The 27,478-nt window shown below is 38.4% G+C and overlaps 2 protein-coding genes across 3 annotated transcripts; one reads left to right on the forward strand and one right to left on the reverse strand.

The window, feature by feature from the left end:
- Positions 1-2: 2 nt before the first annotated feature.
- LOC145237462 (uncharacterized) lies at positions 3-12,896 on the reverse strand. 2 transcript variants are annotated; one of them, XM_080100328.1, is made up of 16 exons: positions 12,787-12,896; positions 12,531-12,600; positions 12,344-12,380; positions 12,196-12,278; positions 11,522-11,649; positions 9,828-9,928; positions 9,563-9,631; positions 9,267-9,344; positions 8,440-8,561; positions 7,847-7,945; positions 7,214-7,325; positions 6,851-6,952; positions 6,392-6,554; positions 3,611-3,801; positions 2,537-2,650; positions 3-454 (listed from the first exon to the last, which is right to left on the reverse strand). In XM_080100328.1, the coding sequence occupies exons 2-16, from the start codon at positions 12,560-12,562 to the stop codon at positions 380-382; spliced, it is 1,506 nt and encodes a 501-aa protein (XP_079956454.1). In that variant the 5' UTR covers positions 12,563-12,600; positions 12,787-12,896; the 3' UTR covers positions 3-379. The 2 variants fall into 2 exon arrangements, with proteins under 2 accessions (XP_079956454.1, XP_079956456.1); XM_080100330.1 differs by lacking the exon at positions 9,267-9,344 and having other exon boundaries at positions 12,787-12,869.
- Positions 12,897-13,633: 737 nt separating this feature from the next.
- LOC145237895 (uncharacterized) lies at positions 13,634-26,399 on the forward strand. Its single transcript, XM_080100886.1, has 16 exons — positions 13,634-13,999; positions 14,418-14,668; positions 14,931-15,047; positions 15,110-15,186; positions 15,355-15,503; positions 16,404-16,552; positions 16,742-16,825; positions 16,894-17,088; positions 17,680-17,867; positions 18,728-18,866; positions 19,732-19,916; positions 20,408-20,510; positions 20,875-21,742; positions 21,935-24,709; positions 25,045-25,183; positions 25,519-26,399. Exons 1-16 carry the CDS (start codon positions 13,843-13,845, stop codon positions 25,709-25,711), a joined length of 5,769 nt encoding a protein of 1,922 aa, XP_079957012.1. The 5' UTR covers positions 13,634-13,842; the 3' UTR covers positions 25,712-26,399.
- The last annotated feature ends 1,079 nt before the right edge of the window (positions 26,400-27,478 follow it).

Genomic DNA, 27,478 nt, shown 5'->3' on the forward strand with positions numbered 1-27,478 from the left:
TCTTATTTGTTGTGGTGAGGTTTTTATTTCTGTGCTACACAGAATCGCCCGATTTGGAAAACGACAGACGAGACATGATTCCAAAGGACTAAATCAACGAGAGAAAATGCGTAAAAATCGTTGAGAATTATGTGCTGTAAAAAACGATATTATCCACGATTAAGAGGGGGCAAAAATCACTACAGGCTACAAAATCGTATAGTAAACACGAATTCAACCGCTACGCTTTGTGGAAACGATTGTATAAAAAGAAAACAACAATACTACGAAACGTCGCAGCCACGGGCGGACGCAGGTCTTTGTACAAGCAGATCGTGGCGCGCCGGCGTTTGGCACTTGCAGTTGCAGGAAACGGGGAAAGCTTGCCTGGTGTTTCCGATCACGCATTCACAGCCCTGTACACACAGGACATGTCCCGGTCGCCGAATCCAATCGCCTTTGTGCGCTTGTACAACTGAAAAACATCGGGAATGATATACATATATGTCAAGCCTGTCATGGAATTTGTGGTCCACGAAAAAGCTTGTGGTGTCCCAACCCCTGTATAGGTTGTTAAATGTTGAAACCAGCTTGTGGGAAGACTTGAAGGCGCGATTTGCTATGGTATTTTAGGCCAGAGAATTGAATTCAAACATTGCCTAAGCCGTAAGTCAATCCCAGCAATCCAAACGGGAATACCCCGCCTAATACCTAATTTGACCAACTTAAGCCAACCAGGTTGTGTAATAAAAGCGTCTTATACACACACGCATAGCAACACACGGTAAAAGTCACACAGTAGTATATGTCGGCCGCTCACCGCATCATAACATACCAGTTCTCTATTTTTACCGCAAATGTCCCTGGAAACAACGGGGTCACCTAGGCAGCAACAATAGGCGATTACCAAAATTGGACGACTTACGTCACCGACGTACAACCGTTGGTCGAACAATAGCAATCACCTGGTGCGTCTATTTGAGGGTTTGAGGGTTTAATGGCCCAAATTGATGCCAAGGCACTGTGTGTTCAACAAATGACGAGATTCATGGCGAGTAAGCACAACTTTTAATGCGTCTCGTTTTTACAACCTTGTACCGTCCTAACGCAAATACTTGAACTAAACCATTAAAAGTGATCTGCTGGGCGTGTTTAACACGTGGAAAATGGTTGGTTTACCGACCCAGGGCAACCAAAAAAGCAAATGCTTACTGCATATTGCCCAAAACAGCTCTAAAGTCTAACTCTAAACCACAGGAAGTATAACATAGACTACCAGTAATATGCTGTTAAATTTGCAGGTATATCAAGCATAAGCTTTAAACTTTTTGACACACTTGATTACTGTATTGCCAATTGTTGTAACATAAGTAATCTAATCCAGCTTAAATTCACCATCGGGTCCACCACACTGATTTGTAGGATAGTGGAATAATAATACCCACTTTATATCGACACCACTATGCTTAAATTGTAGTTATACATTTTGGGAGATCACAGCATATTACTGAAATACACAATTAACACTGATTTTGTTCAACAGTATTGCTTATTGTTGTGGTACATCAAGAAAATTGCCATAATGTTGTATGTGTTTCATTTCAGTTATGTTACCATGTGTTACATCAGATTTTGGTATTTTTACAAAAGAAATTTGCCAAATTTTTGAAGTAAATATTAGATTAAAACAGTGAAGTAAAAAAAATAGGGTTCACAATTGAAACATTACATTTTTTAGGCAATTGACCAGGGTGTGGTTTGGCAAATGCATGTTTTCCAGCTAACCTGGTTCACACAGCACTTTGTTGGAAATTAAGTGTTCAGACAAAAATTTTAATATACAAGTTTTAAAATCTACATTTTTCATGTGAAGTTTTTGTTTTCTCATCAGAAATTATAAAGAAAAAAATCTTTTTTTCTAACTTAACCCAGAGATATACATCATCAAACATCTTGACAATGCCCATTCGAGCATTTTATTTACACTTGGCCACAAAACTGATCATTTGTGTGCTTTTAAGATATAAATCAGTAAATATGTAATTAGGAACCATAAATGCTAATGGGTAGACAAACATGGTGTTAACATGCTTGCAAATCTATTTAACATTCAAATTACAGTAGAATGCCATTCACCATTCAGTATAAATTGTTGTGTAAAATACAGTAAACCTTTGTTAAACCGGATCTTCACCTGATTCAGACAAAACTTAAAGTATAAAGGATTTATAATGGCAAGCCTTTAACCGGGAAGAAAGTTTAAGACCTAAGGCAAGGAATTTACTTATTTTGTACATGTGGTTTGTAAATATATAACCTGTAAAGTTGATAAAGACCAAATTTAAAATGCTCTTCGTATGGTTTAGCATCATACTTTGTGGAATATTGGGAAGAATGCAAAAGTTTTAAATGGTTAAGCTAGGAATTCGCCGATAAAGGTTGGGAACCACTGCTTAAACTAGGCAATTTTTTTGTTCCAAACAGGTCTAGATTAACCAACGTTTACTGTACAGAACTTTATTGTGATGTAAATTAATAAGCACACAACGGTAAATACCTCATTGGCTGCTCCAGCAACATGAAGAGGTTGTTCCAATACTTCACCCATCTGTAAGGCAAGTCGAAGGTCTTTCTGCTGATGTTTCAATGGGAAGTTTGCTGGAAAATGGCCCTGTGCAAACAAATCATCAAATATTATTTGTCTAATTTTTCACAACCAGTGAGAATATATTTCTATGATAAAAGCATAGAGAAACAAAAAAAATCAACAAAAGTTGTTCACTACTCCATCCTTGCTTGAAAACAAGCCTATCAGTTTTGCCACCTTGACACCATAAATGCCTTTTGTGAATCTATTTTATTGAAAAATTTTGGTAAAATTGCATGTAAATGTATGTGAGGAAATTCTACAAACTAAGCCAATGGACATGTAGTTGGGCCTGATCCTTTAAAATACACAAAGAATTCTTTATTGTTTTCGAGTTATGACCAACCAAACTTTTGCTAAAGATGATGATCCAAAACCAGTCTTTATCTCATTGCACAAGGCTATTGGCAAAGGTGGTCTTACAATCAAAACTTTATGTGAAACAGAATTACGTGATGCTGGCTGCTACCTGGTAATTATATTGGCAAGTTTTAGTCATCCTGCTTTTTCAAAGTACAACAGAGATTTATTTGTTTTACATTTTTTTTTAGTATTCCTGCAGCAATTGCATGAAAAACTTCACCAACAGTCCCTTACATGCTCTTTATCCGTGTAGAGGATCCTGTGCCCTACTTTACTTCTTAAAGTGGTCCAAATTAAAAAAATTTAAAAGTATTATTGATTCTCCAAAAGACTAGCAAACATTCAGTCATTTGTTTTTGTCACCCACTCAATAGTTTCTGCTTGATGTATAAAATCTTCTGCTGTGTATTGTGTGGTAATTTGTAAACATTTTGGAGGCTCCCTGCAATGTTGTGCAATGCGACATGCAGTACTAAACAGGCTCCCATGCCTGCTGTACATGAACTAAGCGGAAAACATATTTAAGGGGGATTTCAGAAAGGACTTTGGTGCAAGGAAAGCAAACCTTGTGAATATACTTTTTCCAAACACTAAATATCATGACATGAAATGATATATTACCTCCAGTATTGCTGATCCTTTGGTTTGTACGAGGGGACAAGAAATGGCACTGAGATTAAGAACATCGAGTAGGGTGTACTGGTCAAGGCCAGCTTTTTCTGCAAGTGACAATCCTTCAGCCAGGGATGCCATGAATGTGCCAGTTAGCATGTTGACAATCAGTTTGGTGTTTGCCCCACATCCAAGTTCCCCTGTGCAAATAAAGATTTTAAAGCTTTTATTTGATCAAAAAAATGGGAAGTTTTTCAGTTCAATGTCATATAACAAGTTACTGATAATGACAGTTACATAAAATTTGATCGCTTTCCCAAAAAGACAGTTAATTTTAGGGATGGGCCAAGCCGAGCCAGAACCAAAAAATTGAGTACCGAGCACCCCAATTTTTAATGCTCGGTGCTGAGCAGTCACATGAACTAAGCCGAGCGTTAGACAAAGAATAATGTCAACCTTGAAAGAAGTTTTTGAAACAAAAATATGCTTTGAACCATCCCACCCATGCGCAACCTATGTGCCAGTGAGAATTGTTGAAACAAAACATGCATTTTTAAGTAGTTGATGTTGTTACACAAAAACATAGGTGTTTCACTTAGCGTTGGCTTGCCTCACCTGTCATACAGAAGCGATTTTTGAAGTTTAGGTATGACCCTGGTGTCCAAATAAGGGACTTAAAAAAAATACAGTGTAATTGGGTATGTTTGTGACGTCACAATACACCAAGCACCGATCATTAACAAGTCATGCTCGGTGCTCGACCAAACAGAACACTTGCTGTTTTGGTCCATCCCTAGTTATTTTAACAGGCAAAGACCTATTTTTTGGTGTTTTCTGGAAAACCTTTCTGGAAACTTTTTTTTTGTAAAACCACATTTCTGTTCTCAAAAAATATTTATAGAATAAACACTGATGTTAAGTAAGTTTGAATTAAAGTTAAAAAATAGTCCTAACCTTTTTTAACCATCAAGCATTTATGTATCAAAACTAGTAATAACAATGAATGTGTTCCAGTATATTAATGTTACATAAATGCTGGAACTACAGGTTTTACTCTTTGAAACTAAAAATTGCCAATCGCAGATTGAAAAAGGCTGAGTTTGAGCTTTTGCACATCATTATACAACGTACAATATTGGACTTCGATGGCAGACTTGAGGTTTTTCCTCAGACATGGACTTGTGGTTTTGGCAAACAGGCCTGGTTTTATTTAGTTAAGTTAATGTTTTGACTAATCTGCTGTGAATTATTTAAATGACAAAAGTATAAAATTGAAATATTTTTATTTATTGCTTGATTTGGGGTTAACTGATGCAAAATGGAAAAATCTTGATTTTGTGGTTAAAAGTTTAAAACAGATGAAATATCCAGATTGTAGTTGAACACCAAACATATCTTTAATGTTGATACAAAAAAAAAACATTTAAAGAAAAAGGAAAAGTGATAAGAATCACACATTTTTTTTGCTTTGTGGCTGATTGTAGGGGGCATTAAAATGTTTCAACTAGAAGGGTGGCTTAGCACATACACTATGATCTATTTTAAAACATAAATATATTTCCTATGTTTGTTTTGTATTGGGTCCCATATTAGCCATCGTCTTTTATAACCTTGGTTGTTTCTGCAAGCAACAACTCATGGGTCCCCACACATGCAAAGTTGTAGATAATGCATTTCAATAGGTAACAATGAGTAAGTTTGGTATTGTGAAGACAAACACAGTGATTGGTACTGTGCATATCTAAATATGCTATATGGAGTAAAAACTATTTAAATTGAAAAACTCATTTTAGGGGGCTAGCATCAAACATTTGATCGAAAAACGAGTCGGACAAACTTCGGGGTAAAATACCCCTTTTAGGGGGCTAGCGGGGTAAATACTGGGGTTATCAACAAAAACAAAGTGGGATGCACATGTACATAACTACATCTACCATCTGTATAAGTTTCAGCCACATCCATCAAGCATTTGATGGCAAAACAAGTCAGACAAACTTCGGGGAAAAAAAAACATTTTAGGGGGCTAGCGGGGTAAATACTGGGGTTATCAACAAAAACGAAGTGGGATGCACATGTACATAACTACATCTACCATCTGTATAAGTTTCAGCCACATCCATTAAGCATTTGATGGCAAAACAAGTCAGACAAACTTCGGGGAAAAAAAAACATTTTAGGGGGCTAGTGGGGTAAATACTGGGGTTATCAACAAAAACAAAGTGGGATGCACATCTACATAACTACATCTACCATCTGTGTAAATTTCCGCCAAATCCATTAAACATTTGATAGAAAAATGAGTCGGACAAACTTCGGGGAAAAAAAACATTTTAGGGGGCTAGCGGGGTAAATACTGGGGTTATCAACAAAAACCAAGTGGGATACACATCTACATAACTATGAGTCGGACAAACTTCAGGGAAAAAAACATTTTAGGGGGCTAGCGGGGTAAATAATGGGGTTATCAACAAAAACCAAGTGGGATGCACATCTACATAACTACATCTACTATCTGTGTAAATTTCAGCCAAATCCATCAAGGATTTGATGGAAAAACGAGTCGGACAAACTTTGGGGAGAAGAAAAAAAACACAAACATTTCGAGTAAAATCAATATGTGTCCCCTTCAGGGAAGGGGACCCATAATTATTTCAATATTGCAATTTTCCAGTTGCGATACAAAGGCTTTTTTCACCGATTTACTTGTTGAACTACTGCTTATCCCCTTAACAACAATTTTACAAATGGCTAAGCAAAAAAGATTAGAGTTTTTTGTTTTTAAAACCATACCTAGAAAGAAGGTCTTCTTTCCCATTGCTTCAAAGCACGAATATCCGTCCATGTACAGGGAGCGGTCTCCAGCAGCTAAAATCACGAGTTGTCCTGTCTCTGCTGCTTTTTTGCTTCCAGATACAGGAGCTTCGAGAAAACGACCTCCTCGCATGGAAATAGCCTTCAAAAGCACAATTTTTTAATGAGATATCAAAACTATCAGTATCCCAAAACTGTTTGTCAAAAAGAAGATTGGTCAGAAACCTTAAAACTTAACATGAAAGTCATTTACAGCTTAAAGGTTTTCACAGGAATTGGTTTGATTCTGCTAAAAAAGGGATTTTAAACATACAGAAATGACACAGACAGAGCCAAATGCATTTTTAGTGATTTTAATTTAGACAAAGTAAATTTAAAAAAATTATCCAAAACAACAAATCACCAGAATAATTTCTGTGTGACTTTGTCAAACAATACCTCTGAAATTTCTTTTATAGTGTCATTGTCGACAGTGGACATCTCCACATAACCTTTCCCTGATGTTATACCTTGCAAAACTCCACTGTTGCCTATCACCAACTAAAATACAAACAGGACCAAGAAAATTATTTTTTCTAAAATGCACCAGCAATATTTTTTACCTTGTCCAAACTTGGCATAAGTTTAACATTTTTATTTTTTTAAATGGTTGAAGAGTTTAATGTGAAAACTGTACAATTTAAAAATTTTCACTGTAAAAAACAAAATTGTTTTTTGAATACAATATTTGGTCTTTAATTGGTTGACTCTGCTAAGGTACATTTTACAAAAAAGATCATGTTACAAATTTAACAAACTTACATCTCGGACAGCAGTTGAATCGGAAACACATGAAAATGTGATGTCACATTGTTGTACTACATCAGCTGGGGATGTCCCTTCTTTTGCACCAGCAGATAAAAGTTGCTTGCACCTAAATATAAAAAAGGTTTAAAATTGTTGAATATGTATTTTTATTTTCACAGCTTTGTAAAGCATAAACACATGGGTCTCCAAGAACACATAATTGCTGATTTTGACAAGATGGTTATATCAAATGCCGATAAAATAAATGTCATTTATTTCTTACAAATAGCATTTTTTTTAAATGTTTGGAAAGTCAACCTTTTGCTAAAATGGAGTGCACAACGATTATCACCATTCAATGTATTTTTAAAATGTAAAAACGCAAAATGAATATAACAAAAAAATAAATTTATTTTGTGTGTTTTGTTTAAGTGATGACCATATTTGAGGATTAAAAGTTCTGTGTTTGCTACAACTGCATAATTTTTTTTTGAAATTTTTTTACAAAAGAACAAAAACAAAATGTGTAAGTTTTCACACAGCAGATAAATTTTGCCATATAAATCATCGCTTTCAACTAAAAAAAGTTGTGTGCAAACTTTTGCATGATTTGAAAGCATTTTTTTATTCTATAACTTAATATGTTACTTGTTTTGGTTTCTGTTCCACACAGTAACATCATGTCCACTCTTGATCAAATTCATTGCCATCGGAATCCCCATGATTCCAAGACCCAAGAATCCAATTCTAACAAAAATAAGTATTTTTTTTATAAACACTGCTATATTTCCACAGTCAGCAACCATGTACCAACAGGTGATTTTGAGGTAAAGTTTCATGACATGACAATTTACCATACTTTTTAAAATAATTCAAAATAATACATTGCTGGTTTTCAGTAACTTGTTATGATGTAGGTTATAAAAACCAGGCTACACACATGATTCTGCCTCCATTCTCATCGATTTTAAATCTACTGACACCAAACTGTTAGCATGCCATGTCATTATCATTTAAAATTTTCAATAAATTTGCCTTTCGTTGCCTACCCCTGTTTTGAAAATATCGCCACGAAGTAACTATTTTAATGCAAATTTTGCAAGCAATTTTTAGGAATATTTGTTTTTCATTATTATTTACTTCATCACTTCACCATGTTTTCACAAATTAACTGGTGACAAAAAAAAGAAAAAAAGAAATTTGCAAAACAAGGCACCACAGAAAAAAAGATTACTATTTACTTCTTATCTGTGGGGATGACGTCTTTTGCAACAATACTTGTGGTGCTGTCGGCATCCGCTGTCGTATCAGGTGAAACACATGGTTCGGTTAAGTTGAGGTTGTCTACTGAAGATACATGGACCTGCAAATAGGTGTGGCGAAATAAGACAAGGTGAAAATTAAAAACAAGGTGAAACAAACATTTAATACTACATGTATGCACACCTCATGCAAAAGTGTTAAGCAGAAAAGAAATGTCAAGCTTACAAAATTGTTAGTATTATTGCATCAATCACATTTTTTCACAAATATTTTTTATTGTTTTGAAATCAGGAAAAAATACAAACAATTTTTTTGAGAAAAATTAAAAATTTAGAGATGGTTTTTATTAACCACAAAAATGGCACTTGCCAGTTTTACTATTTATAATGCCCCAAAAAACCCTTTAGCAAACTCAAATACTATTTGGAGCATCAATGGCATAAGGTTGACACTTCAAAATTGAAATTGAGACTAAAACTAAAGACAGTATTTATTGAAAGTAGTATCAGTTCAATGATAATGTTTTTAAAAAATTAGTTGCTCACGCTGACAGCTTATTAGTTCAGATTTAAAAGTGTTCAATTGCAATTATCATATGGATGTTAAACTACGAAAGCAATTGTCAGGTGCCAATCTTAATGCTGTAAGGCAAGCTACGTTTAAACTATATAAGATTTTGTTGGAACAATTTTTGGTTGCATATTTTCATGGTAATACTTGTTGCAAAAGCGTAGCACGGACACACATGAACATGCAAGCCACACACTTGCATTACGGTCAGTTGATGGGGAAATTAGTTACTCACTGGGTTAGCAGATGGAGGGATTGCATTCTGTCTTTGTGTGAGCAGATAATGCGACATGTTCTGATGCTTGAGAGTTAGCTGTCAGACGTGGGCAAGAGGTAAATATTCAAAGTTGGATTTCACTTATAATGGACAAGGCATATTAACATGTGTCTTTTAGCAAAGATCTACGTTTTATGAGCAACGGGATAGGAATTGCAATGGTGATAGTTAGGATGATGCAAGATGTTTAGTAAAATTGTACAAATGCATAAATGAAAAAGTGGTCAATTCTACTACATTACAGGTGCACTTACCTCTTCTCTGGTTGGAAGACTTTTCTTGGCAGATTTTCTACGTTTCTTTGGTGGTGTGCCAGATGCAGTCTAAAAGTAAAGACGATTTTACTTTATTTACCAAAAAAAAACTACTTTAGAAGACAAAAAGTTGGGTTTGGCATTGCCTAACATATTCTGCACATTACATGATATGGTAAAAAGTCAAGAGTCCACTAGTAAAAATCACTTTTCTCACAAAAAGTAACATCAACAGAAAGACCCTTGTAAATTTTACACAACTTACAGCTGAAGATGATTTTTCGTGCTTAGCTTTCTTAGCAAGAGGTTGGTCATCACTTCCCTCTGACTCTTCCTCAGATTCCTCATCACTTGTGTCAGGGAGTCCTAAAAAATAAATTGATTTAATGCATCACATTACGGTAGAACTGTAAAAAACATTCCCACACATGCAGGGGCGTATCCAGAAATTTTTAAAAGGGGGGTGCAACAATTTTTTTGGGGGAAATCCCTAATGACGTCATTATGATGTCACACGTTGTTCAAAACGGCGCGTTATGCGGCAAAGCACTTTTTCCAAAATTGGCGGTTTCTCTATCTAATTGACAGGAAGAACAGGTAAATTTAGCGAAAGCTTTGTAGTTTTCTGATTTCGCCGCTGCTATCTAGCTTACACAGCCAAACTGCAGCTGCAAAATAAGCGTGACTGTCAGGTAATCAAAATCGTTGCTTAAAAAAACAGGGTCCAATTTCTAAAGAACTAAATCTCTTGCTGAAACGGTAACCCTACTGTTAAGTTGCGCAAAGTCACGAATGCACTAAAGGTGGTAACTGCAGAAGGCATAAATTGTGCCTGGCAAGTAACAAATTACCCTAATAACATAACTCGATTTACATCAATCTAATGTTTTTGACAAACTATTACGTGTTTGGCGGATCAAAGCAACACAACATTACACGTTTTTAACACTTTTACATTGTTCAAATGCAAAAACAGTTTGATATGTTGCACTTAGTGCAGTTACCACTAAGCAAGAAACTGCTACCAGCGTCCTAGCCGGAACGTAACTTTCCCATTGTTAGCGCATAAACCTCCTTAAAAACCTCCAGATAACAAGCGAATACAAGAGATTGAAGGCTCGCATCTTTGAGATAACGACTCCCTGTTATCACGCAGTGGTAAACGGAACGATTTTGGCCTATTTAATGTACGAAATGCAGTGGTTCTCAACTGGTGGCACCCTTGCCACTAGTGGTACACCACAGCTTTTAAGGTGGTAAGCGAGTAGCTTTCTGCTGCAACTAACTCAAGATCATGAAATGCAATACAACTGACCCAACTGAGAACCACTGGTCTACATAAACGCTTCAGGACTGATCCTTATTAAATGCATACATGCAATAATTAATTTATTGCATTTACAAACATACTGAAGTGGCCATTTCGATTTTTGTATACAATTTTTGCTCATAAAGGCATGTTTGTCACAGTTGGTACAGCCTGATTATGTCCACTGAAAAATATGTGGGTTTGCATATGTACAATGGAATGAGATTTGCTTTTTACCACATGGTATCATGCATGATTGTGCGTTATTTAGCGCTATCCCTTTTAAAGTAACAAGCAGTGAGGGTCACTGGTACAACCTTGTATACAAGATGTCATCTGTGTCCTAGGTGTTCGAACTACTTGCAAGAAGAGATAAAATGTATGAAAGCTCTTGCAAAACTAACAGGATAATCATTGGGTTGATGGTAAAACCAAACAGATAACATATATATATACATGTAACCGGGTATATTCAGCCAAATCTAGTTATTTGCACAATCTGTTTAATAGGAAGTGTAAATCCCAACAGTAACCATTTGTCTGAAAATTTTTTTATTGCATAAAAAGTTGTTTAATAGGTTATGCAATTAACTGGATTCATTTGTATGTGTGAAAGAAAGCCTACATGTAGGACAGGAATCGAAAATTACCTTTGGCTCTTCTCTCCACTGCATGGTCAATCTGTCGCACAGCTTCAAGAAAACCTTTTGCTTTGCCGATGGCATACTTCTGCTTTTGCTCCGCATAATCATGTACAAGATCAGCCTTTGTCCAAGCACTAAAATTATAATTTCAATACTTTACCTTGGCTAAAAATGTGTAAAAAATCTAGAAACTAGTCAGAATTTGAACCTTGTACATTAAAAGGTTTACAAGTCAATTTCATCATGTTGCAATAACAAATCTCGCAAAAAAAATCTCAAAAAAAAATCTCTAAAAAGGGGCAGTGGTACTAAATACTGCATGTGGCCGCATGTTATCACACGACAGGAAGTTGCAAAGGACTTGCTTTTACAAAAATATAATTTTGCGGACTTTTAAAAGCGCTAACGGTTAGAGCTCTCCGGGTTGGGTGAGGGTTTGTAAATAAAAGTACACTAGAATCTGGTTTATTTCACCCTTGCTGGGCTTGTATTACCACATTCCACATACAATGCAGTATTTTAAGCAGAATAACATGTAGTATTTAGTACCGCTTATTTGTAAAAAACAACACATTTTTATGAGCTAAATGAAAAAGCAACACGTTTGTATGTAGCATATTTAGCTTTGTGAGAATGTCAGCGAGGCAAAAAAAAAGAAAATTTGATCAAAACGTTCTTACTAATCGCCTGTTCCATAGAAGCGAATGAAAAACATCTCCACCTTCTTGCTTGGTTTTTTAACATCCTTGTCCGGTTCCGCTACCTGTAAATGATTAGATTGGTCAATTTAAAAAAAAGTGATTTAGGAATAATGCATACGTTACACACCTTTCCTGGCCAGTATGGATATCCCGTCATTTTTGCCCTGTCAATAAAAAAATATTTAACACCACAAAATGATAATTGTTGTTTAGAATTGAATCATGAAATGTAAAGTTATTAGGTGATTATTAAATGCTAGGCCAAATATAACAAAAAACAACCAAATAAGAAAAAAGTTTTATAGTAAAATTACCACACAAAGTCTCCCACTTGAAAATTCGCCATGACAATAGTTCAGCTTTTTAATACTGTACAGTTTGTATCTGAAAAATAGGTTTGCAAATAGCAATTACACATCATAAAAACAAAGTTAAAGCTTTTTTGTTGCAAGTTATATAGCTTAATTGTCTGTCTGGCTACTTTTCACATTCTGATTCCTTTATAGGTGGTGATGCCATAATAGAACGACTTCAATTTTGCAAAAAAGGAATAATTTTAATATATTTTACCGATAAAAACCTTGCAACATGGAAAAGCACGTTTTTGCAGAACTTTGTTCATTAAATAAGTCCAATTCTCGCGCCAGACAACCAAACTCGTTGCTGACATCTAACAGTGGAAATTATTTGCAATGAGCGCCGTTTAATGACAGCATAGCTTCATGTTAACTTTGTGTTGATTGCTCAAGTATACTTTGCAAGTAAAAGCGCCCTATGTTGATATATTTTGCCCAAATGTTTTATATTTACATAATTTATTTAAAAGGTCAATGTTTACTATGTTTGGTGAAGCACCGATTATTGTTTTCAAAAAAGCAGTAGCAAAAAATTTGGATCAATGGCAGTATGCTGATTTATTATTTCGAATAACTTGAAAAGGGCTCTAGTTTTAATGCAAATACCATTTTTGGATAATTTACTACGGTACGGATGCTAAACAGAACCGATGGTTGTGGTTAATGATTCAAATTCGGCCAGGTCACGTGATAATAAAAAAGCTGCTCATGCGAATCTAAAAAGGCTGCATGTTGTGGGTTTGAGACTAATCTGTGGAGTAGAGAATCATTGAGTTTGGGTTGCGTAAAAGTTGACGAATGTGGGCTTGCGTTTTCCTACGCGGGAAAAGATGTATTTCACTAAATGTGCACCCAAAGCGTCAAAACGGCCAGAAAAAGTTGCTACAAGATCGACAAAACACAACACAGCTGTATTGCCTTCAGCACTATACTGTATTTCTATGACAAATCAACATGCATTTTTGCAAAAACGTTGTTTGTTTCTTTAACATATACCCGAATGACTTCAGACTGTAGTTATAATGCTGTTTATTAATTTAAGGAAATGACAGGGCATTTATGTTTGATATTTATTTTTTTGTCTGGGTGTTTAGGTTGTTTTCCACTGCTAATTTTTGTTTCCCAAATTAATTGCACAATGGCATTCTCGGAAAGTGGAGATTGACCTGTACATTGGAATTCTATGATTCATTAAAGTTGACCTTTCCTTGCTAACAACACTGTACACCAAAGGATAAAAACTTCATTGTTCGGACCAGGAAAATGGAATATGACTAGCACACTTGCAATGACGTCTGGACGAAGACAGTCCAAACTACGACTTCCCAACAACATATTGTCATGTGGTGATGATTTTAACCTAACCGGCGGCAGCTCAGGATCTCCACTCATCACACCCAATGACACCACTGACCCACTGGACAAAGGTTTGTGCTTGTTTGATATTTAGTAAGTTGAATTTGGGTTTGGCATATTGTATGTATTGTAATACTCCTAATACTATGCAGTTTGGTTAACTTTAGGACCTTAATTATGTCTTCGAAGCACTATTTTAATGTCAAAGCACTGTGTTGCCTGATCATTGACAATCTTGGTCAATTCAAGAATTGACACAATGCAGCTGATTTTTGTGAAAACTTGAATTAAAGCTTGATAGATCATGACAGATTAAATATCAAAATTTTATGTGTAGGTTCCTTTTTATGACATGCCGAAAGTAAACATGTTAACATGCATATAAAAGCATATGTTTTTCAAACCTTTGCATATTTAATAGCCACATTTTACTGACAAGTAACTTGACCTGAGTATGGGGGATTATCTTCAAAACAAAATTTTTTGCAGTGTTTCATTTGGACTCAATGGATGGAGATGACAACAATAACAACAACCGCAGCGCAACTGCAGTTTTATCCAAACTTTTAGATGGAAAGGATCTTTTCAATGATGTTGAAGCTTCTCCATCACCACCATGTCAAGACTCTGATTCATTTGTCCCATCCAAGTCTGCCTCTTCACGACTTTCCATTCAAAAACTTTCGGCATCACAGCGCAAAAACAACCGTCCACCTACGAATCGACACAAACCAGCTGAGGTTGGTTACACTTGTGCACCTCATTTGTCGACATATTTTTGCATTATTGTTGGGATACTCTAAATAAAAATAAGGTTTGAATCATGCGGAACAATTAAAATTAAATAGATGTTATGTCACATTATTTCCTTCTTGATTCGATTTTTATGTCGTTATTGAGTCTGCCTTATTTTTAAACTCAAAACACCGTAATAATAAACATGGTTTCTTTAAGGCTGAAAAAATTGAACAAAATGTTTTTAACTGAATAATTACTTCTCAGGTTTTTAGAAAAGATTTAATAAGTGCAATGAAAATTCCTGACACCTCTCAGTTACTTAGCGAAGAATATTGGGTTATGCAAGACTCCTGGAAAATTGAATGGGAGAAGGGTGTGCAGGTAATATGCATATTATAATATTGAATTGCTTGTTTTATTGCTTGAGCATATTGCCCTTTTAGGTTCCTGTAAATGCCAAATCAATTCCAACAAAAAACGTAAGAATTGTTCCCAAAGAAATGCAAGGTGGATTTCGGATGTAAGTGTTATGTTTTGTATTAACTGCAAAATGAATTTTTGGTAACATAAAGTATTAGGTCTTTATTAAAGGAGGTTTTCTGCATGAGCAGCACTATACAGTTCAAATCAGTGTTCTTGTTAAGAACTGTGTATTTTGACTTATATGTGCTTATATATATACTTTTAGGCCAAGGAAAATGTTGAAATCTAGTCCGGAACCGGGAGATAAAGACATGGTCGACCTTAATGTGCTTGCAGATTCGGCGTGTAGATATGACTTGGATGAAATGGACGTACTTTGGCTAAATGAAATCAATGAAGAGCGGAGTTTAAGAGGTAAGTTATCACAATAACTATGAATTTCAACTCCGTTTTTTTACAACTTTGATGATTTACAAAGATGTTTAGGTTTTCAATAAGTTGTAATGCACCAAAGTTTCAGTCTGCTGAACATGCTTTAGTGATCAAAACTAATTGTTCCTTTGCTAAACATGGCTCAGGTTGTCTGCAAAATACTTTGTGTTTTGTGCAGGCAGCATGTACACATTATAAAAGTTGTATCGGGGTGTTGTAAACGAGTTTACTTGCATTATCAATATAAGGTTCAGTTCAAAACATCCATTAAGAAAGGGTTTCAGGTGCGGTATTAGTCAAACAAAAATTTTCAGTTTTGGTCTTATCCTTTCTGGGCCGACTGGATGCATTGCTAGTTATAAACATCACATGCAATAAAAGTATGCTATAATGTTGATGTCAGAGAGTAGTGATGGGACGATACCAGGTTTTGAGTACCGATACCGAGTACGAGTTACCACATGTATATACCTTCGATACCGAGTAAGTGTAGTATTGTACTTAGTTGTATATCACTGGCTAATTTATCAGCCATGGTCGGGCTACAGGCGTGCACACACACATGTCGTAAAATCTCCATGTGATAGCGAAAAAGATATACGTAACCTGGCAGAACTTTTTTGCAATTTTCTGCTGTCTGAAGCAAATTTTGGCATAAAGTTGTCCTTATTCTTATGGTGTAAATCGGCCTTCGGTACTCGCACCTTGGTATCGAAAACTGAGACAAAATATTTTGATACCGAGTACGAGTATCGATAGCACTGAAATCGTTCGATACTGAGTACCGGGTACTTGTCCCATCACTATCAGAGAGTAGCGCTGTTCCTTTTGAGCTGTTTTGCAGTTTTATCCTAGTTTATTAACACAATGTCTTTTGTGTAGGTTTAATGTCATTGGATGAATTTTCAATGGAACAAATAATGGAAGAATTAGAAACACAGTGTCATGAAAACATGCAAGTCGCAATACAGACCAAGGAAGGACTGGGAATTGAATATGATGAAGATGTAGTGTGTGATGTGTGTCGAATGGTAAGTACCAAATTTTTGTGTTCCGGTTTCCACCACTTTTCTGACTTTGGAAGCAATTATATCAACATCACATTTATAGAGTTCTTCTGGCAATTGTATTTCAAAGCTTTGATATTATGCCTGGCAGCAACAGCTTTTGTATTGTATCAAAATTTTTTCATATGGTAACAGCTATAACTTGTATTTTAGCCGGACTGTGAAGAGGGAAATGAAATGGTGTTTTGTGATGGATGTAACCTTTGTGTACATCAAGCCTGTTATGGAATTCTCAAGGTAATTTCACAACCCACACTAAAGTTGAACTCTTTTAGGTGAATTTCTCATTATTTTTTGTTATACAGGTTCCAGAGGGCAACTGGTTATGCCGTCCATGCTCACTTGGTATTCGCGGATCAGCTGTTTGTATTCTCTGTGACCGAAAAGGAGGAGCTATGAAGAGTACACGTTCAGGCAATAAATGGGCTCATGTAAGCTGTGCTCTTTGGATCCCAGAAATTTCAATTGCAGATCCAGAAAGAATGGAACCAATCACAAAGGTTCGCTTTATAGATATATATATGTTTGTGTATCATATCCAACACATGAATTACTTAGTTGACGAAGGGCCCTGACCTGTTGCCCTTGGCACTAGAAAATAATGGGTAATTAGGTGGCCTGGAAGAAAGTTTATATGTGCGATTTATATGTTTTAAGGTGCTCCCACTTTTGTTTGCTCCTTGTATTCACTATTTCACATGCAAAATATTCTTTTGGTGTTTTCCTACTGAATAAATGTTTGTTTACATAACAGGAGATAAGAAGTTATGAATGATGTTTATTTGGCAGTGACAAAATAGACATTCAAAAACAATTGGAAATAGCGTAAAGTAAAAGGCCTAAAAGTGAACACGAATTAACCTCTTAAGTGGAATACCATCCTTAATATAATCAACTTCGTAGAGTTTGCAAAAATTCTGATCCTCAATTCAACTCTGACCTTTTGACTCTGACTCCATCTAATACCTACATCCCCACCACTGCAACCTTAAGGGCTAGTTACCTGTAGAAATAAATGGTAGTTTAAATCTTTGCTTGAAAATTTAAATTGTGTTCCCATATCAGTTTATGACTTGTGGCCTATTTTCCAGGTATCCCATGTCCCTGCATCTAGGTGGGCATTGCTGTGCAGCATCTGTAAGGACAGGGTTGGAGCTTGTATCCAGTGCAGTGTTAAACATTGTGTCACAGCATACCATGTCACATGCGCTGTGGAAGAAAAACTGGACATGATTGCGGATTGTACTGATGAGAGTGCAGAGGATGCAGTCATTTTCAGGTGGGCATCTTTTGCAAGGAATTTACAATACTATGACAATGGCTTTACGACACCGAGGTTATCATTTTGGGCTTGGTGACAGTTTTACCAGAAAACATGTGTTTCAGATTTTTGCTGTTCTAATCTAAACCAGTATCGAAAAGTGTATTTTTTAGTTTTGTGGATTTGTGTTGTGATATTTTTAACAAGTCTTACTTTTGTCAAATTGTGAAAACAACATTAATTGTGTTGGACAAACTTTTCAGTGCATGCGCTTTACAAAATTAACAGTTTTATTGTGTCACAGAGTATTGAACAAAAAAATTAAGCAAAAAAATAAACATATTTTTGGGGAAAAGGTATTTTAACATAGTAACACAGTTTTGCATTAGGCATATTTTTTCAACAGATATAGTAACCAAAATTTAAAGGTGATAACATTTATAGGCACATAACCATAATTTAAAGGGCCACATGGATTTCCTTAAGCAGGTAAAATATGGCCCATAAACCCATCACTGCCTTCCTATCTCTCACTCTCAGGGCCCAAGATATGGAAAATTAAACTTTTACTACATATATATATGTAAGTTATAGGTTGAAACAGTGTGCACTGGCTGCAGCTTATAATTAGGTTGCTCTGAAGGTGCATGATAACCATTATACTACATAGGAAACTGGTTAATCCGGATTGCAGTTTGTCCCTGGTACGCGGCTTGCATATAACCGACATTTTTTTGACAAAGATAGGCAATGTAGGGATTCACAATATATTACCGATTAACTGACTTGCAATTAACTGGTTTAGTTTGTATTGGGCACTAATTGATTATAACTGCCATATAATAACATAACACCATTGCATTTCTTCAACATTGCAGGTCTTTTTGCAAGAAACACAGCAAAAATCGCACGGAGAGCATCAGCGACCAAGAAAAGGACGAAGAGGAAAAGAGGAACTTGAGGCAGAAGAGGATCATGGAGTTGGAGGAAGACTTCTTCACTCTTGTCAAAGATGAGGTAGAATGAGCATGATTTAAATATATAGAATTGTTTATTGCTGGAAGTTTATCAGGCATTACGAAGCAGAACCATTGTTTTCTTTATTTTCATTTTCATTGTCACAACCAGTTTGTATTTTGATAGCACAAGTAGCCTCCATATGTTTCAACTTTGTTATGGTGCTTTTCAGTTTGCATGGGTATGCGATAATATGTATAAAATTTGTATTTAATTAGGGTAGTATAATTTTGGGGTATTCTGATTTTCTGCCAATGTTTTAAAAAAACAGCCATAAATTGTGCAAGAGCAACATACATTTTTAGATTTTGGTTGGATTTGGAAAATTTTCTTCAACTTTATAACACTGGGATCATTTTTACCTGTTTGTATATGTAGTGTGTTCGAGAATGTTAAATATACACCGTATTTTAGGTTAAACTTTCTGTGTCCTTTGTTTTTGCTGTCTCTTACCTTTATCCACGCTTCTGATAATCTGTTTATCAACAGTAATATGTGCCTCCATGTCTAAAGGAATCCTAAACATTGGTTTGTTCCTCACATTTGGTCAAGAAAAACAAAAGGATGCAAAAATCTGCATAATTAATATACAGTGTCCTAACTCGTCATTGTGAACTTTGACCCCAGAAACCCACAAGCTCTCTGAGCATTAGAGCAACAAACTTTAGTTCAATTCATTCATCTTTCACCTATTTATGCTAAAAAATGTATGTATGTTTGCGGGCTGTTTCCGACATATAAACCCCAATTGTGCCGAGCTTTTCTACATTCCTTAGCTTATTTTGCCTAAACAACGCTATTTTCCAAGCAGAACATGCACATAACACTTGCTTGGTGAATTGCTCAACAAAATTATCTTTTTCAGGCTGTCGCGAATGCATTGAGTGTTCCCATTGAGACTGTACAGGAGGTAATGGCGTATTGGAAACTGAAGCGTAAAGTCAACTTTGACCGCGCCTTGATCACTCCTAAACACGAGGAAGGTACAGCCCTCGCTGAAGCCGCTGAAACCAACCTCCAAAGGAGGCTTCGAATGTTCACCCATCTAAGGTAAGCATTATAAACCCTAGTTTAAAACACTGATTTTTATGCATATTGTAATTGCCCCCCAATGCGAATTGAAAAAGCAGACGGATGCTGAATGGCAATATCCATTTATTACATAATATTTTTTTAGTAAATTGTGTACTGTATCACGAACATCGCTTATTATAGGTGCTAGAGCAAAAGTCTGATTTATAATGCGAATTTATTTAAATGGCTTGTAATAGAAACTTAAAATGTTTTATCGGTTGAGCTCTTTGTATTTACACAGCGTAATTGGCCAAACAGCACACTTGTAATTCTGTTATATTATGTAATTAATTATTGTGTCTAAAAGATAAGTTGATGACCTAATTTGCCATCCACGAAGACTTACAGTGTGTCAATGACCAGTTACCACCCATTGTCATTTTACACATCGCAAAAATTACCTATAGTACCTTACGTAATATGCGTTTTATTACGCAACGCCTCGTAACAAGTGCTTTGCATTACAGGCAAGATTTAGAGCGCGTGCGCAACCTGTGTTACATGATCGGTCGACGTGAAAAGACGAAACGATCGTCAGTGAAAAATATGGAAAGCGTTTTCCTTACACAGGTTTGTACAAACTCAAGTTTCAGTTCCAGTACTTTGTGCATTATAAAAAGCAAATACCTCGACAATATTAGGTTATTTGGGGAATTTACTTTGTAGCCGTGGTTCCTATATCATTTTTCGGCGAACTTCTTTCATTTGAATTTTTTTTATACTTCCCCTATAGACTAAATAGTAGATGCTAAACCATACAAAAACAAAATTGCGTATTTTGTCAACTTTACAGGTTATATTCTCAAAGAGTCTATTTACAAACCACATGTAAAAATTAAAGTAATTTTCTCCCCTAAAGTTTTAAAATCCCTGCCTTGAAAGGAATTTCTTCACGGTTGGGAAACACTTGCTTACAATTTGTTTCACAATGTAGATGAAGCTGCTGGAAAGGCGAATGTGCCATGACACCACTTTCAACACACAGCGTATGGCGAACAACCTGACCAAGTTCGGTAAACCCGAAGTTTGCGAGCTGGCAAAGAAGGAGTGGAAATTTCTTTCCAAGCACCCTGAGTGGATGCCAATGGACGTACTGGCGGACAAGGCCCCTGCAGACACCAGAGACAGTACAAACACTGAGTTAAAAGCACAAGTTGATACCAGCACCATACCTCCGGCATCTGACCATAAGGTGGCGCCAGATGTCAATAAACTTCCCACTTCGCGGCATAAGAATGGACTCCACCGTAAGGCGTTCTTAACCGCCTGCCAACGGCGCGAATCATTAGGCCTGAAGCGCGCACCAACGCAGACTGAGACACCAGAGGTCGCCCAAGAGGTTACAAAGCCGCGTGCCGAGACGAGAAAGCGAAGTTTGCGCTCAAATTCCGATTCAGACTTTGAGAGTGAAAACAAAGTCCCGTTTTCGCCAACTGACACACGGTTAAGCAAGCGCACAAAGACTTGGTCAGTATGGAGGACAAAAGCCGCTGGTGTTTCGCCCTCTGCCTTTACCGTGAAAACCGAAAAGGTTGAAGAGGAAAAAACGCCGGATAGCAAAAGCCGAACATCTCGCCATCGCCCTTCGCGTCTAGGCACACGGGCAAGCAGCATTACTGACAATGAGCGTTCAGCGCAGTTAAGTGACAGTGCCTTGCCCAATGCGACTGTTAAACCGCCCAAGCCTGATCTGGTGATCAAGTGGGATTCGGATAAGGTTGATGAACCGGAGATGACCACACAGAAGGGAAAAAATTCACTGCCTAATGGACAAGTTCCAAAATGCACCAAACCCGACAGCAGTAAGATATTAGTTGTATATATGCCATACATTTTTTTTTAAATAGACAATCTTTGTAACAAACCACAATTTTTTGTGCTTTGCAATTCACACATGTACGTCCTGAAGGTTATTTTAACTTTTGTTTCGCCCATGTAGCTACCAGACTTGTTTTAAGTATCCGCTTTTATGACACAAAACATGTAATTTTTAGATGGCAATGCGAAACATACCGTCCAATCCCGTAAACCTATCTCCGCTGTGAAGAGCTCCCCGGGAAGTGTAGAGACGAGAAGCACATCACAGAAGATCGGGAGGAGGTTGCCCGGTCGCAGAGCAGCAGCCGAGGCAAAAAACGTGCCAGGAGCTCTTGCTCAATCATGTGACAGTGACGTGAGCGCCGAGGATCACAAGGCGAGCGTGTCACGTGAGCAAGGGCTCCGCAAATCTCACACGTCACCTCGCAAGGACCAAGGAGGCTCGGAGAAGGAAGTGCTTGTCGATAAGAAGAACATCCCAAGGCCTAGATTGCGTTCAGGAAAACGGGATGATGATGAAGATGGAGGTTACCGTGGTGACATGGACGAATCTGACTCTGAAACTTTGGGGGCATCACCCAGCCGACACAAGCACCCACATCCTGCAAGCAAACGGGTATCACATGCTATGCAGAAGCGTTCAGCGCGAAAGCACTCCGACACCGCCGACTCGAGTGATTACAAATCTCTAAACGAATATGACAAGACCTCGATGGCCAAAAGGAGGCGTTTACGTTCTCTGCATAGACTGCAGAAGCCGGACGCATGCGAGGTGCGCTTCAAGGGTTACAAGGACGTCCTGGATGACCCTCAGGCGACTCCTCCGTCCCGTTTGTCGGGTCAAGCAGCGTCCAGTGAAATGACACTGCAGAGTGACACTACGAATGACCAGAGTCATCGGTGGTCAAAAAACGAGTCGGCCGTCGGCGATGCTTGCGATGAGGATGTAGCTGTTGATGAGCAGCGATCAATCGCCGGCGGCCCAACCCTGTCCACCAGCAATGCTGCTCATCCACCCAGCTACACTCCTGCCGGTTCCAACCAAGGATACCAAGTCCCAATGTCTTTTTACAATCCACCGCCGGGATACTATCCTAACAGTCAGGTCGTGCTGCCTCCCGACATATACTATTCCAACGTATATTCGCGCAGTGGCTGGACGCTTACGCCAAAGCAAAAGTCGATATATGCACAACAGTTTGCTGCCCAGGCTCTCCACCAGGCGGCGCTGCAACATTCAGCACAGACCGCCGCGTCACTGCCTCCCGACAACTCGTCGCCACCGCTCCCTGACTCCACTCTCTCGCCGGAAAGCAACCAAATACCGAACTCAATCGCGACTCAAGCTTCTTTAAATCCTTCCTTTGACCCTCAAAACCCATTAGTAATGAACACAGTGGCGCAAAATTCGCAGGAGCAGGGTTTTAGTGGTGCTTCGGTTTCACAAACGCAAGTTCAATATCAAGATAGCCAACCCCCGCCTGGTGAAGAGTCACCCGTATCTAGGAAATCGCACAAAAAGAAGAAGAGCAAAAAGTCAAAGAGGAAGAAAAAGAAGAAACGGAAGCGCAGAGAGTCGATGATGAGTGCCCAAAAATCTAACACCGCCTCCGAAGCTCAAAGCGGGAGCTCGGATGAATACTGCGTAGAATACTGCTCAGTCCTTCCTAACCCAGTCGAGGACGAAACGGCGGCAACACCCACTTCAGAAGAAAGTCCCGCCCACGTTTCAGACAATGACGACGTTCCAGTGGCCAACGTGCCCTCGCGGGAAGTGGAACTTAGCCAAAGCGGCAACGACACTCTCAACGCCAGTAATACCTCCGCAAACACGGGCAGCTTCGTATCCTCGGAACAAGCGTCTCCTGTAAAGCAAGGTGGACTTTTGTTAAAAATCGATCGCAAACGCCTTATTGTGACTCAGGAAAGCGAGAGTGAAGACGAAAGCGAATCCAGCGCGGCGTCCTCGTCAGGCAATGAAAGCGGCACACTCGCGGATTCTTCAAACAAAACTGCACCATACGTTTCACCGCTTAAACTTAAATTAAGTATTCAGAAGAGCGACCGGGCACTGAGAAGCGGCCTCATGCCGCGTTGTTATGAAATCCTGGGCGAAGACAACCCACCGCTGGATGGCGAACGTGAGTCAGACAACGAGTCGCAATCTCTAATAAACACAACTGAAAAAACTGAACGGCCCACTAGAGCCCAAGCTGCATTACGCCGTCTTGGTCTTCTTAGCGACGACGCCAAGCCTCAGCAGCCAGAGAAGCGTGCCGTTTTGCGAATTCCCACTGTGTCCAACTCCTCACCTACACGAATTACTGCCCCCGCCAATGATCCCCCTGCTTTACCTGTGCCTCGCCGTAAGCGTGGGCGACCGAGAAAAACAGTGGCCCCAAAACATGAGGTGGAAAGCAAAGCATCAGTAGAACACAGCACACCAGTTGCAGTTACGACAACCAGAAGTGCCTCTACTGATACGCGCGGCACCTTTACGTCTAACGTCCACGCGACGCCGCCCCATCGAGTAAGAAGCCATAGTGACGTCATACTGCCTGACGTGACGTCACCAGTCGGTGGCGGGGTGGCACAGCCCGAGCGTCACTGGAAGAAGAGGAAAGTAATTGAACACGAAACTTCAGTCACTGTGGAACCGAAGCCACCCCCTGATAACAGTGCTGCAATCGAAAGTTCTGTTGTAAATCCTTCCAGCTCCTCAAATTACACAAGCCCGACTGAACCTAAGCCTCTGGAAACGCCGACCACAATTTCTAGTGCAAGAGAAATGCCAGGACCTACTCCCCCTAGCGGCGTTCAAAAAATGGACACAGAAGTAAGCGATATTAAACATTCGCACGAACCAGATGTTCACGAAAATGCGACGAAATGGCCAGAAACCACTGCTAGCCCTGTTACAGTCAAATCTCCGCGCGTTTCCACTGGCAACGGTAAGTTTTTATATCTTCGAAACAGCGCGTATAAACGTTTGTGTTCACGATTCACGGTTTTAAAGATTCTGACGAGAAACAAACAAACCTATATTTTTGTATAGGACATGACGTTTTGACATAAACTTGGGTCATTTTCAAAGGAAATGAATAAAAACCCAAACAGCACCAAAATTCGAACCCCCTGTACTTATTAAACACCTAACCGTTTTATCTCTTATCGTTTTAATCTCAACGTGGTTTCGCGCTGTTGTCTTGATCCTGCTGATTTTATGTGCTGCTGGGTTTTTACATTCATGTTAAAATTGTCGCTAAAACTGCTTGAAAACGCACAGATACACAGCAACGGCCGACAAAAGCCAACAGGAGGAAAACGAGCGCGGACCAACCTAATGACGCGAGGAAAAGCTCAGGGAAATCATTTCAATCATCGCGCACTGTTGTCGACGGCCTCCCTCCCGTGTCCCCTTACAGGTGTGATTCAGTTCTTAAGCTCTCTCAATGTAGGCTGCATAAGGTTTAATACAGCAGTTTTGCAAGTCACTTCTTGCTTGTTTAAATAAAAGGGCTTGATTCGGGCCTGACTTCCCACTATGTCACATTTGCGTTAAAAATTAAACTCAGTTAATTAAAGTTTTAGACCTAATTTTGGCTTGTGTAAAAGAAATTGAGGTTTGGGCCTGGGTCTCGGATTTGTACCTCAATTTTAGGCCCGCTTACAGCTCAAAATAAACCTTTGACCCTGTGCTTAAAACGCCCGACCTATTTGCACTGAATATATGACCTTTAACCCCTACTTAAAATTTCAGGTTTACCATTGCAAACACGCACCAACAGAAGATGTGCAAGTCGGGCACCCCAGCACCTGGCACTGTTCCTCGGGATGCGGCTTTTAACCTCGTCCGAGCAAAGAGAAAACACGAATCGGGTGGCAAACCGGCGGTAAAAAAGACCTCCTCGTCCAAGGACGATCCATATGAGTTTGCGGATTTTGGGAGCTAGAAAACTTGTTCATGGACCTCCGCCTTATTGATGACGGTTGTGTGGATTGTAATATATACAAAGAGTTTCAGTTCTTTCCTCTTGCACGCAGTTGCCTTTAATTTCGCTCTAAACAGGAACGTGTACTACATGTGCGATATAACCACCGCAAAACCGCAATAAGGGTGACTACAAAGTTCAGTCATGGTCGTCTCTCCTGTCTGTGTGGTTATAATTGCTAACCTTAAGCGTACTGCCGAAGATTCTACTTTCAGCCAGGAAATAGATCATTCACTAACTGATGCACACTGCTTGAAACAACAGCATTCGGCAAAATCAAGACAAAATATTTAACACTGGAAAAGAAAACGTACACATAGTTGATGTTTGTTCTAGCACTCGACCTACCCTTGGCCTCTAGACTTTGTGATATGGCGTTTTTACTTACATTCGTACCTATCGCAAGAAATGGAACACCGACAATTGTTTCTGCCTTCAAAATTGGGTTTGTTCGGGCCAAGGTTTTAGCCGTCAAGAAATTTTTCGCGTTTTCTATTTTTATGCCCGCGCCCTTTTACTAGAAACAGGAATATTTTTGCTTTCTTCGTCTGTTTTTCGTATTCTTCGTTCGTTTTTTTGCTCGAGCTTCAATCTCTTAACGAACCAAAAGGCTCTGTCCTTTTAATTTATACATGGCGCCTACTCGAAATCCGGTTCTCTGTTCTGTACACATTAATTTGCAGTCAGTCGAAAGAAACAGTTTTGTGTAGATCAGAGCTTACTACATGATAAAAATTGCAGTTGTGGAACTGACCAAGGCAAAAATAATTCGCGTTGTCTTTGTAGCGACGTCTACACATATATACTGTGAACTGTGGAATGAAAAGCTTTTGTAAAATTATCAGTTTGGGATTTTGCTAAGTAGGCCATTACTTCATGCCACGAGATACACTTCACTTTTGGGGCGAAGTCTACAGTACATGCTAACTTTTAAATTTTTAAATGTTGATTTGACGAGAAAAATGTGACAAATCACTACCATAAAAAGTAGATACCAAGCCGAAAACAGCTGCGCAACTGTAAGAAAATTGAAGAAAACACTGCAGACCCACCATCAGTCTCTGTAAGGCAACCGGACTCATTACACCATTTTTTGTCACAAAAACCTTCATTATTGCCTGCGTAATGCCAAACTTTTAAGCAGACGCAAGTAGGTGCTAAACGCTTGCTTTAAGCCCAAGTCGCCTTTGCCGCAGAGGTGGAGAAACCCGTGCACACCATGTGTTGGCATTCACCTTATGCCTGTCGAGCTCGTTGTGATTTTCGAAGTGGATCAATTTGCCCGCCCTGTGGAAAACGTGTCCGACTGTTTAGGTCAGTGCTTGAGGCTAATTTGCCATGAAAAGCGACGAAATCCACAGCAAGCTACTGGTAGCTGATTTAAAGAATAGAAGGCAGTCTATTTCAAGACCTATCATTTATTGCAGTTGTGGAACTTGCCAAGGACATGAAAAGTGAGGTAAAATATTGTTTGAAGACTGTCGACATAAATCTTGGAAAACGATTGCAAGGACTTTTAACATTTACGGTAAGTGACATGGATTGAGATAGCAATCCTCGTAGCCCTCAAACACTGTTTGTGCAAGAGTTATCCCAAAATTCCTTTTGTGTTTTTGATCACTATGATGTAACAAACGATTATTGTTGCTTCTAGGCGGGAAAATGCCTTGTTGACTATTTATATTGATTGCGTGGCACTGCTGTCAGGCTTAGTGGAAGGAACTGGCA

The sequence above is a fragment of the Phallusia mammillata genome, chromosome 7 (genome assembly GCF_965637545.1).
Source record: "Phallusia mammillata chromosome 7, kaPhaMamm4.hap1.1, whole genome shotgun sequence".
Classification (NCBI taxonomy): Eukaryota; Metazoa; Chordata; class Ascidiacea; order Phlebobranchia; family Ascidiidae; genus Phallusia; species Phallusia mammillata.

Excerpts from the sequence above, each read along its gene's own strand:
- LOC145237895 (XM_080100886.1), top strand. The coding sequence starts at position 13,843 with ATGACTAGCACACTTGCAATGACGTCTGGACGAAGACAGTCCAAACTA. Across the intron at positions 15,048-15,109 it reads AATGGGAGAAGGGTGTGCAG|GTTCCTGTAAATGCCAAATC; the intron begins GTAATATGCATA and ends TTGCCCTTTTAG. Across the intron at positions 15,504-16,403 it reads TGAAGAGCGGAGTTTAAGAG|GTTTAATGTCATTGGATGAA; the intron begins GTAAGTTATCAC and ends TCTTTTGTGTAG.
- LOC145237462 (XM_080100328.1), bottom strand. The coding sequence starts at position 12,562 with ATGGCGAATTTTCAAGTGGGAGACTTTGTGTG. Across the intron at positions 9,632-9,827 it reads ACGAAAAATCATCTTCAGCT|ACTGCATCTGGCACACCACC; the intron begins GTAAGTTGTGTA and ends CTTTACTTTTAG. Across the intron at positions 455-2,536 it reads TTGCTGGAGCAGCCAATGAG|TTGTACAAGCGCACAAAGGC; the intron begins GTATTTACCGTT and ends GATGTTTTTCAG.